The sequence below is a fragment of the Peromyscus maniculatus genome, chromosome 10 (genome assembly GCF_049852395.1).
Source record: "Peromyscus maniculatus bairdii isolate BWxNUB_F1_BW_parent chromosome 10, HU_Pman_BW_mat_3.1, whole genome shotgun sequence".
Taxonomy (NCBI): Eukaryota; Metazoa; Chordata; class Mammalia; order Rodentia; family Cricetidae; genus Peromyscus; species Peromyscus maniculatus.
In genome coordinates, this window is record NC_134861.1 from 63067500 (window position 1) to 63080007 (window position 12508).

The window sequence follows — 12508 nt, forward strand, 5'->3', positions numbered from 1 at the left end:
TGCCCAAGTGCCAACACCCAGAGCACAGAAGAAACGAGGTCGCACACTTGTTCGTTGACGGCATTGTACAAAAGGCCTTCAGAGGCCTAAGCTTTGTATTTCTGCCAGAAGTAATGCCAGTGTTCACTAACTCCTTGGCTAACTCTGGCTCACAGGGTGATCAGACAACGTTAACTACCCCGGCAGTGAGAACTCACTCCAGGCTGGAGGGTTACACACTGGACACCCAGCCAGAAAGCCTGGACTACGTAACTCCCATCTACAGCTGCTCTCCCATCTCCTAAACCCCAGCTTCCTTGTCTGTAAGATGAAGTGGATGGCTGATGTGAGCCCAGAGTTAGAAGAATACACCATAATGACGGAACTTCGGCAGGGGCAATGGCCTGTGCCTATAAACCTAGCACTCAGGCGGGGAAGGCAGAAAAATCGGAAATTTGAGGGCTATGTACTAAGACCTTGTCTCAAAAAGGATGAAAGTAGGTTTTTCTTTTGTTCACATAAATGAAGCCTGGGCTGGCCTGGACCTCGGTATATAGATCAGGCTGGGCCTGAACTAAGCGGTCCATCTGCCTCTGTTTCTCCAGTGCTGGTATTAAGGGTGTGGGCCACCATATCTGGGAGAAGTAGAGGCTTTTATAAAAATACTGGCAATATTAATCCCGGGAAAAACTGAATTTTCTTCCATATTTTTTAAAGGCTTATTTTTATTTTGTGCATGTGTATGCACCTGAGTGAGTAAGCACATGTGTGTGCTGCAATGTCTGGGCGCCATGTGTGTGCTGCAATGTCTGGACACCGTGTGGGTGCTGGCTGCAGGTCAGGAGGGTGTTGGACCCTCCTGGAAATGGAGTCACAGACAGTTGTGAGCGGCCCCATGTGGGTGCTGGGAACTGAACCTGCGTCCTCTGCCAGAGCGCCAAGTGTTCTTAACCTCTGAGCTCTCTCTCCAGCCCAGGAAACTCAATTTTTACATGTAAAAGAAAGAAATTAGACTGAAAACTTATATACAAAAATCAACCACCAATTTATGTTAAGACTATAAATATTAAAAACTACGGAGGAGGCCTAAATGTAAGGCCAGAAACTATAAAATTCCTACCAGAGGAAGGCAGCTGGGTCAAGGAAACGTTTTCCTTACAAGCATGAGGACCTGGCTCCCATGTAAAAGGCTGGGTGAGGTGTCGGAAGAAGGGTCCCTGGGCTGGCGGGCTGGCCAGCCTAGCCTAAATATGAGCTACCAGCCAGTGAGAGACTCCCCCTCTCTCCCTTCCCCGCCCCCACCCCCTCCACATAACACAGGCAAGAGCCAGGCACAGTGGCACACACATATAATCTCAGAACTTGGGGGCTGACTGTTTCAAAGGGGGGGGGGGTAGGTGGGGACCCAACACATGTTTCTCCCAAGACATAACAATGTCCACAATGCCGTCAATGAAAGGTGTTCAGAAGTCATTAACAAGGAAAACAAAACTCAATCTCATAACCTTTGGACGGACAGACATCAAGTCCAAAGGTGACACGTGTGGATGAGGGTGTGGAGAGAAGCGGCCCTTGTCCACTGTTGGTGACAGTGACTACTGTCCTCTCTATGCAGATTAGGGAGGTTCCTAAAGAAATTCAGCGCAACCACACCATGTGACTTGGAATCAATCTCCCTTCTTTGAACACATTAAAAGGAAATAAAATTGCCACCCTATGATGACATCCACTCTGTGTTTACTCTGAAACGGAAATGACTTTCCAGCAACAGAAAACCAGGCAGAGGGAAGTGTTCAGGGGGCATTATTCATGTCTGATGAGTCTGTCTGTCTAAATTCTTATTTTGTATGTGTTCTCTTCCATTATTGTATATCACATGTGTTCCTGGTGCCCATGGAGGCCCGAAGAGGGAGTCCAATCCTCTGGAACAGCAGTTACACTTGGCTGTGAGCTGCCACGTAGGTGCCGGGAACCAAACCCGGGTCTTCTGCCCAAGCAGTGAGTGCTGTTCACGGCAGAACCAGTTCTCCAGCCCCTGTCTGATCTAGCCTATGTGTGGCATCTTAAAAAAACCAAATAAGCCAGGCATGGTGGCATACACCTTTAATCCCAGCACTCAGGAGGCAGAAGCAGGCGGATCTCTGTGAGTTCGAGGCCAGTCTGGTCTACAGAGCAAGTGGCCAGCCAGGGGGTATACAAGGAGACCCGTCTCAGGAAATCCATTAATTTCAAGTTCTTTTATGTGGTGCACTTGGTGATCTTAAGACAGTTTTTCAGGCTGAGGATACAGTGCTTGACTAGCACATGTGAAGCCCTGCGTTTATTTTCCAGCACCACATATAACTGGAGGAGAAAACAACCCTGGAACCACTCTCCAGTACTCCAGGGGCAGGAAGGAGGAGTTCAAGGCTATCAGTGGCTACACAGTGAACTGGCAGCCAGCCTGAAAACCAGGAGACTCTGTCTTAAAAAATAAAATAAAATACAAATATACAACCCCCATAGGTGTTCTTATTTTGATATCTATGGACTTTGTATTAAAAAATAATTATAACAGACAACTGTGATGTATGGTGGTATTTCTTCTCAGTGGGGCATAAGAATGGGTGTGACTCACATTTCTTTCTTTCTTTTTTTTTTTCTTTTTGCTTTTTTTGGGTTTTTCAAAACAGGGTTTCTCTGTGTAGCTTTGCGCCTTTCCTGAAACTCACTCTGTAGCCCAGGCTGGCCTCCAACTCACGGAGATCTGCCTAGCTCTGCCTCCCAGGTGCTGGGATTAAAGGCCTGCTCCACCACCGCCTGGCTTACATTTCTTGGCATGTCAGATTAACATGGGATTTTTATATTCATTCCCCATGAGCACTCTTAATTCCTGTGACTGGGAGCTCACTAGACGGTACCCCACCTGACACCCTCTCCATTGAGAAGCTCCACCCATCAGTGCTCCCTCATTACCTCCCAAGCACTTCATAGGCCTGATCTAAGCGGCTCTATTTATTTCTTGTAGCTGCTTCTTTTTAACCTCTTTTCATCTCTTACTAAAAAACTGAAAAAATTTGGACACACTTCCAAATTCCTAGCGGAATGATCCAAAACAAAAGGAAAAGTGCCAATGTCCCTTCTTTGGGGTGAGCTGCCGGCACCCGAAAGGACCTCTGGGAGTGTGAGCACCTCCCAGCTTCTGGCTGGCAGACACTTCACCAGCGACACACAGCACTGGTGGACCGCCCTCCCCAGCCTGCTCTGGGTCGGATCCAACACCTTCCCTTCCTCTTGGGACCCCAAGTGAACGATGACGGGCCGCCCCCTTTAGTTCACTTCTGCTCCAGGCTTTCCTTCAGGGGAGACAATGAAGCAGGAACCTCCCCGTCCCGGCGGGGGACCCCGAAGACACTTGGGCTATCTGCAGCGCTAGCTCAACTGCTCTCAACCTTCCTTACCCTCTGCTGCCTGTCCCGGATGTCCGTCTGTCACAATCTGTCAAATAGGGTAGAGTGTACAACCCAGGTCCTCCTACGGGAATGCGCTGTCTCTAGGACAGTGCCCTGCCCTGCCCGCCCCCGCCCCACCCCATTAGGGAGCAGGGACAAATACAGAGTCACTGCCTGGCAACACACATGGAACCACCTATCACTTACTGTACTTGTCTTCAAGTGGGTGTCAGGAAGTGAGTTTTCCTAAAACGGCTGTCACTAAGAGTCAAGAATGGGTTCTTGAATGATCCCCAACTTGTTGCTCACCCAACGGAGGCTGGGAGGAAGGCAAGAGGGCGGTGCCACCCTTGCCCTTTGGTCAAGCTTCTATCTTTAGGTGACACTTTCAATCTCTTTCTCTTGATAGTGACCACATTCGACAGGTCATCACCAATCAGCTTGATGGTCTTCATTTATCTGTACATAATTCATACCTTCATGTGTATTGCTGGGTTTCCACAGACGTAACAATGACAGGGTCTCACATAGCCCAGGACAGCCTCAAACTTGCTATGTACTTGAAGATGGCCCTGAACACTGACCCTCTGGCTTCTGCCTCAGTGATGTACCACCATGCCCAGCTCTCCATACATATCTCATGTAATCACAGTTCTGTGTGAAATGGCTGTTGGTTCGAAGTTCATGGAAAATTCCTTAACAAGCCTGGGGTAACCACAGTAACTCTAGTGACCATTAGACTACCTCAGCCAGCGTCAGTTGGTATCTGATCATCAAAAATGCTCAAGAAATTGTAGCATTTTCACCTTTCTGGGAAGTTCAGTGACTAGCAGGCCACCAGCACCTGACCTGGATGAACCCCAAATTTATGATATGTCAAGAACTTGTCCACATATTTATGACTAGAAATGACTAACATTCTGGACATTGACGTCACCTCTTCCTACACTCCGGAACGTGTAACCCAGGAGGCTTAGCTATGGTTCTGATCGGCTGATGCCAACCTCTGCAGAGGCCCATCTCTACCTACGACATGCTTTTCTCTCTGCCCTGAAGAGGGATGGGAATGAGATAAATGCTGGAGGTAAACTTCTAGTGAGTGGACCATATCTGCGGGGCTGGCAGCATGTAAAATCACAGTGAGCTAGCTGTGACCCCTGTCCCTGACCCGGGGATCCAAGTGAGTGTGGCTTCACACAGCTTCCTAGGTTCTTCTGGGGTCTCCTGAAGGCACGACAGCTGGTTGGGAAGATCAGGCAGATTGACTCCCCTTGCCTCTCCTTCCAAGACAAATACACAGTCAGATCCCACAAGGTTCTGAGCCCAACCTCTGCTCCATTGGGAGAAGTCCTTTAATGAAACAGGGAAAGGATCTTTAATTTTTAACTTGGCTCTCTCTATGCATATGTGTATGTGTTCATTTTCCAGACAGATTTTCATGTAGCTCATGCTGGCCTCAAATTCCCATAGCCAAGGATGACCCTGAACTCCTGATCCTCTGGCTCCACCTCCCAAGTTCTGGTACTGCTGGTACTGGCTGGGCAAACCCTAACATTTGTTTCTGGTTTTCTGTCCTATGTGTCCTAATAAACTGATGGGAGCTTTCTTCAGCATTTCTCTCTTTCTACACGAGCTACCAGTAACATGGCGCGCGCGCACACACACACACACACACACACACACACACACACATACAAAAAGCCAGGCTTTAACAGAAGACATAAGCAGTTTACATGTATTTTGCATTTTGAACATATGAGTATAGCTGTCTGAGTATACAGTTAACCATAAGCGTGAAGACTGTGGGGATGTGGCCTTGCCTCTATCATCTTGGAGGGGTCAGTGATTAAAACAGCGCAGAGATCTTGATGTAGCTGACAATCTGGGTGTCAATCTAAGTCTCCCCCCGACAGGGATGAAGTCGAAGATGCAAGTGCAATTAGTGCTTTTCTTTTTCAGAACAATTTTTAAATGATGGAGTTATTGCACTGGTGTTTTGCCTGCCTGCATATCTGTGTGAGGGTGTCAGATCCCCTGGAACTGGAGTTATAGATAGGTGTGAGCTGCCATATGGGTACTAGGAACTGAACCCTGGTCGTCTGGAAGAGCAGCCAGTGCTCTTAAGTGCTGAGCCATCTCTCCAGCCCATGTGTACTTTTCTTAACAGCAGAAGAAAAAGCACTAACAACAAAAACTCAGGTCTTGTCCTAAGAAAACTCCAACCCTAACACTATGAAAATGGAAGGTGTTAGCTGGGCGGCGGCGGCGGTGGTGGCGCATGCCTTTAATCCCAGCACTTGGGAGGCAGAGGCAGGCGGATCTCTGTGAGTTCGAGGCCAGCCTGGTCTACAAAGCAAGTTCCAGGAAAGGTGCAAAACTACACAGAGAAACCCTGTCTCAGAAAAAAAAAAAAGAAAAGAAAAAGAAAGAAAAGAAAAGAGAAAATGGAAGGTGTCTAAGAGGCAGGGACTGCTTCACGTCAGGGTCACAAACAGTTTAATTAATGGTTTATCTTTGACCTACTAGTTTACAATTTCTAAATGAACTTTGTGGGAAGGGGGCTGGACACTGAAGCAGGGGGCCAGGGAAAGGGCTGGACAGAGAAGACCATGAAGAAATTCAGTCCCGAATCCCGCTAAGGTAAGGGCGGTTTTGTTCACATCTGTCCCAGGGGACACAAAGGCCGTGGTAAGTACAGACCACTTTAAAGGGCTCTCAGATTTCTAACAGCTGATGCACATCAGTGTCAAGGCATCGCATCCAGGAATCACTTACATACCGAAGGAGACATCTTTCAGGACTATGGGCTTCGGGGCTTAACCCAAAAGACGTAACTTAACACAGACAAGACAGGTTAGTGCTTGTCCTGGAATTTCTGCCTGGACCGGGCAAGCCAAGGACATCTTATACACCCTGGTCCTACCCCCATATCACTAAAGCCGCACACACATGTACACACAGAGGCCGTCAAGACAACTATGGATTCGAGCTGCTGTTGTCTGCTCAAAGTGTGGCTGCGTACCTGGGATGCTCTCTAACTTCCGTCGGAGCTCTTCGTTTTCTTGTTGTAACGAGATAACTTCCTGCTCCAGCTCCTGGCATCGAGGACAGTAGCCTTCCTCTTCCTCCTCTTCCTCCTCCTCTGGCAGCGTGGAGGAGGATGGGTGACCATGGGACTCAGACGTTGCTGGGGAGGTCCAGCCACCTAATGTATGCACCGGGGAGGTTGAGAGAGGGTCCACATCAGCCAGGTGCCCATACTCACTGACTGATGAGGTGTTGGGAGTTGGGAAGCTCCCCGAGAGCAGATAATTCTGGAGTGAGTCAGTGAACACTCTCAAAAAGGCAGAAGTTTGTTGTTTTCTTTGCATATATTGCATCTCTATGTCTATGTTGTCAGAGGTCTGACTCTGGATCCCTTTTGCAATGTGACACTGGTCCTGTCTTTCGTTATAACTAGGGCCTTCCTGCTTGACGCAAGAAATCATGGATTGAGAATGGTTGGAGTCCAGAAGCTTTCCTCCACAATTTAAGAGACTAAGAACACGGCTGCACTGCTGGGCAAAGGCATCCAAGATCATGCGGCTTTCTGGAAGGGAAGGAGAGAGACATGAGTGACCAGCAGCCAGGCACCGAAGAAGCAAGGCCCTCCAGGTCCAGCTTAACCTCCCAACACAAAAGGCCCAGTGAACCCACCACAGGAGGGACACACAGCCCCGCATTGTTCCGAGACCAGTGGGTGCCTGAGCCACCCCAACCCCTAATTGTGAGAAAAGGCTGGGAACCATGCGGAGAGGGCCCTCTCTGACCTGCCCGGGTCTGAACTCACACCTTTGGCTTCATTAATATCCTTACTCTAATGAATCGAGCGGGCCACCGCAGACCCAATCCCTCATTGATAGGAGGCCACGCCGCAATCATTACTGCTATTTTTGGAGTGCCCTCTTGCCCTTGCTATTCATCAGCTGATACAATCCCTGCCACGACCACGAAGCTCACAGACGCAAACTGGAGAACAGAGATTAGTCCTTGTGAAGGCCTCACCAGAAATCTGAGGTAACCCAGAGGGCTCTATAGGCCAGAGGATGAGCGCGAAGCAAAAACGGTCACCCAACACCTCCACTCAATGGCCTTCCTAATCTGGAACTCGTGTCAGTGTGTAGATTTGTGATGTGGCCAGCACCATCTGAAAATGGGCTGTCTCTCCTCTCAGAGCCATTTACTGGCCTGTCGCGTCTCTCCAAAGGGGTAAAAAGTGCGGTGCCACAAGGCCCACAGACCTGAATTCTAAGCACACTGTCAAGCAGTGGAAAGTAAAAAGTGAAGAGAAATCAACCAACTTGCTACAGAGACAAGGGAAAAGCCTCTCCCAGATCCCGAAAGCACTATTTAACGTTGTCCAATGCATCTGAAATGTGATCGAAACAGGGGACTCTTCCTGTTCGTTACCATGTAGACACATCTCCCTAGTACAGAGTGACACTTTTCAGGCCATGTTCAGCGGATTTCTTCTCCTTACTCAGAATAATGGTAACAAACAAAATATTGGAGAACTCAGGGGCCAGAAACTCTTATTTGTCATAAATATGTAGCTAGCTTTCTCTGAAAATACTGGTTAGGCATTTTTGTTTTACTTGCCCTGGGAAAGAAAAAAAAAAAAGATTTCTAGACAGGGTTTCTCTGTGTAGTTTTGGAGCCTGTCCTAGATCTCACTCTGTAGACCAGGCTGGCTTTGAACTCACAGAGATCCGCCTGGCTCTGCCTCCCCAGTTAAAGGCATGTGCCACCAACCGCCTGGCTGGTTCTTTTAAATGAAAAATAGTGAGATGCTTAGGTCTTCTTTGAGGTTGAGAAAACAGATGCAGTAAAACCCCCCAAGAAAACTCAGCATGTATGGAGAATGAAAACACAGCTCTAGCAGTCTGTGTTAGCCGTGGACAGAGGCATTGCCCCAGCTCCTCTGGACCAAACAGGAGGCTCATCTAAACCTAGGAATTGGGGATCAGCCTAGGCAGCACAGTGAGGCCCCTTCTCAGGAAAAATGGGGTGGTGGGAAGAGGCAGGGGATGACGTGGGACATGGACAACAGACACTGAGACATCTGTCCAATAGTCAATGTTCTACCATTTTTCTTAGCACATTTTCATGAAGTGAGTAGGTATTAGGGAAGGGTAGTCCAAATGTCCTGTTTCAATTACTTAACTGGAAGACACTAAAAAAAAAAAAAAATTCCAGCAGTGCCCCCAACGCACAGGAAGTATCCACCCCCCAAGTCTGTACAATGCTCCCATTCTGGGGAGTCCTGAATCAAACTCTTCTCTCCAGGACAGGATAGACTATACTGGGCTGGGAGAGTCGGGTTATTACGGTGCTTCAGATATACCTACTCAAGAGTGGATCGATACATACCACTGATGACAGATCAATCGGTAAAGTGGCATACACAAGGGTCCCAGCTCTATCTCCAGCATCCACATAAAAAGATGGATGTGGGGGTTTCTGCTTGTAATCCCAGCACTAGGAGACAAAGACAGAACGGTTGCCCTGGGGCTCCCTGGCCTGCCTGCCAGCCAGCCTAGCCTCATGTCTAATCAGTGAGACCTTGTCTACAAACAAGGCAAAGGCTGGGGAGACAGCTCGTGAGGGAGCAGCTTGCTGCAGACGCAGGAGGACCTGAGTTCCCATTCAAGCACCTGTCTGTACAAGAACTTCCTGACTCAGAAAGCCCCAGCCTTAACTGAGGAGCTACTGGGAGTTGATAGCTGATGGAGTGTAATTCTGGGTGTGTGTGTGTGTGTGTGTGTGTGTGTACGTGTACACTAGCACACTGGCCAATCTGCAGTGAACTGCCACATCCCCACGCTCCCGTGGACAGCGCTAACCGGACTTAGTGGGTTATTACAAAAGAGAAGACACTAAGAGGGGACATGCTCATGTGGGTCAGGACACGGGGAGGAGGAGCTGGGAGGGGGGGGGGCGGAGATGCGGTCCTATTTCATTATCTATACCTGAGTTCTCAGACCTAACAAACAGGATGGGACAACTGAGGAAGACACCCAACGGTGACTTCTCTCTGGCCTCCCACCTGCCCCGCTCCACGGTGGTTTGGGAGGCCGATAAATACAGAACCTTTCCTTTTTATGGTGTTTTCAGGTTTACTTGATTGGGGCTGGAAGTGGGCACAAGACCACCACCACCACCACCTTTGAGAGACTGAAATCCCAGACTGCTTTCTTCTTGGTATACTCCCTTAACTTTCTCTTATAAACAACAACAACAACAACACCTGTGTTGAGGTGCGTGCCACATCACATGTAAAGGTCAGAGGACAATCTCAGGTGTCAGCACCTCTACCTTGTTTGAGCACTGCCCAAGAGCACCCAGAGAGTCTCCTGCTGCCATCTCCTATCTTCTATACAGGGGTGCTGGACTACAGGGGTGCTGGATTACAGGGGTGCTGGATGACAGGGGTGCTGGATTACAGGGACGTGCTACAGCATCTGGCTTCACCTGGGTTCTAGAGATGTAAACCGAGGTCCTTACACTTCCAACCCACTGAACCATCTCTCCAGTCTACTTCCTGTTCCGGAGAGCAGCACTACCCTACCCTTCCTCAGATTCTCCTGTGACAAGGTCAAGACCTAGGAATCCTTCCCCAAACCTCTCAGAAGGCCTGTGCTGGCCCCTTCACCTGAGTTCTCCAGTCAAATACACACCATGGAGCCAGAGCTCCGAAGTGGGGACCGTCTCGGTGAAGATAAAAGGAGAGTTGGCACACACCACGGGGCACCTCAAAACCCTGACACAAACCTGTCACTGAGGAGGTGCAGAGTCCTGGTCTGTACCTATGTCCTCCGTCCTACTGATCCTCGGGTGCCATTTCTTCACTGACCTAAACCAAACTAGGAAGCCACCAGACCCACACAGGTGGAGAGGTGTTCCACTCTCCTTATTTTACTTCCGCGTTTTTGTTCTTTTATTAGTAAAATCAAAGGGTGGTATTGATCGGGAAGGCTCAATTCTAGCACAAGAACAGTTTTCATCATTTAATCCTATAATCCCACACAAGACCTTTAAGTTGTATTTACGGTTTGCATTTTAATCAGCGCAGTCCCAACTGATTTACAGCCCATACACCTTTAACATAACCTTGACAAAGGGACAATACAAAGGGAAAGGCTTAAATAGAACTGTCTAGAAAGAGCTGCTTAAATACATTTGTTCAGTGTCCTACAAAACACTGAGTAGTTTTAATCATATTGATGAATCGCATTACAGCATAGATTTTAAGGGGAAAAAAAACTCTGACTTAGGGACAAGCGTGATTTGTTTTCTTAATTGAAGGATAAACTCATAACATGCTGAGAAAAAATCATTATGTAATATACTACATTATGAAGATAATCTATTAAAGTGCACTCAGAAAACCAGAGGATAGCGAGCGACGGTCACCAAATAGTTCTTGCCTGCAGATCTGAAAAGGCATCATTCTGAATTTGCTCTCAGAACTGATCCATAGAAAAACGGCAATTGTAAACCTTTAAGGTTGAATTTTCCCTCTTTTCAAAACCTTGAAATATCCGGGCAGTATTATTTTAACACCATCATACAAAAGAGTGTGATAAAAATATCACCACTGCCCAGGGGGGCGGGCACGATGTGTACCACGATCAGCAATACTTTAGCTTTCTGGGCAGACTAAGTCAGAAATGTAGGAACTGTGCAAGGCCCTTACCGCTAAGAAACGGAGAAAAGTTCTGTTTCCTATGAATACTGTCTTAAGTGAGCAAAGCATAAACATGGATTTTGTTAACTTTTTTTTTTTTTTTTTTTAAGTCTCTTGTCATTGAGTGCCCCACACTCAGGGGATAGCAGAGAAAAACAAAATCAAGAGTGGACAAAGGGACTTTAAAAACATCTATAACTTCCCCACAATGTTTATAAATCACAGTTCCAGAGCCCTCTGAATGACCACTAATTTAGTATGCTTTACTGTATGCCCACTGAGAGAGAACACTGCGTTGTATATTGTGCCCACCCTGATTCTGAAGTCTAAACTCATGGTTATTATTATTATTATTTTTTTAATTAAGACTTTCATTTCTTGAAATTCTTCTGCACTGGTGTGATCTGGATCCAGCCTAAATCTGAGAGGCGGCTAGGAGGCAGGATGGGAAGCAGGCAATAAAACATCGCCCCTTCTCTCTACTTTGACGGCCTTCTTCATAGGGAAAGCTGCGCACAGAATGTGTCCATCATAGCCGACCCCTCAAGAGAATTGTGTCTCTGGGAGGGAGATCACAGAACTGAAGATTAGTGGCAACCTTTTGATTTTAGCTCAGCCAAGGGTAAAATATGTTAATATTAAAGATGCAGGAGCAGAAAATTTTTAGAGACCTATTATGTATCCACACATTACATCTACCAAAGGACTCCCAACTAGTTCAGAATAGAGGATTCCCTTAAAACATTAACTTCTTCTTAAGAGGACTACATGGTATGGTACAGGAGACAGAAGTTAGGAAATTAAAGTGTCTTGGAAAACAGCACCCTTGTCTTAAATCAGTGAAGGATGTCTTTAAAAAAAAAAATGCCATCCATTTTTTTTTCATAATGGCAAACGTCAACACAGCAAAACAGGATGCAATTTTTCTAAATAAATAAATCAATGATGTGTCAAAAATTAACAGATGAGTTAATATACCCGGTGCTATCAAAAGCAGGTGGTGCTTCCTAATATTCATCCTGCTCAGTCAATCCCTGAATATTTTCTGGACCATCAGTATATAAAATAGGATGCTGCTATTTGTGACGGCAAACAAAAGCAATCATGCCTGCCAAGCACATACTAGAACAGGCAGCATTTCAGCTCTGCTAGACAGAAAGTAATTAGAATGCTTTTAATGTCCAAAAGAATGATGCTGATAGGCTGCCACAGATGTGTAGATTTATGAATATTTATATGGTGGTTTATGGCTGACACTTTTATCAGTTGAAGAAGATAAAATATCTGCCTGACTCAAAAGCTTGACAGTCAGGTTAATAAAATCTCATTAAAGAGAATGACCTATGCAATTATATAGGATTTATTGTAATTC

At 46.9% G+C, this 12508-nt stretch overlaps 1 protein-coding gene across 2 annotated transcripts in view; it reads right to left on the minus strand.

Moving 5' to 3' along the window:
- The window catches only part of Bend4 (BEN domain containing 4), a 33725-nt gene that overhangs the window by 16662 nt on the left and 4555 nt on the right, over positions 1 to 12508 (minus strand). For both annotated transcript variants that reach the window (XM_076546403.1, XM_076546404.1), the window contains exon 4: positions 6433 to 6999. In XM_076546403.1, the coding sequence (XP_076402518.1) occupies positions 6433 to 6999 (567 nt within the window). The remainder of the gene's footprint in view (positions 1 to 6432; positions 7000 to 12508) is intronic.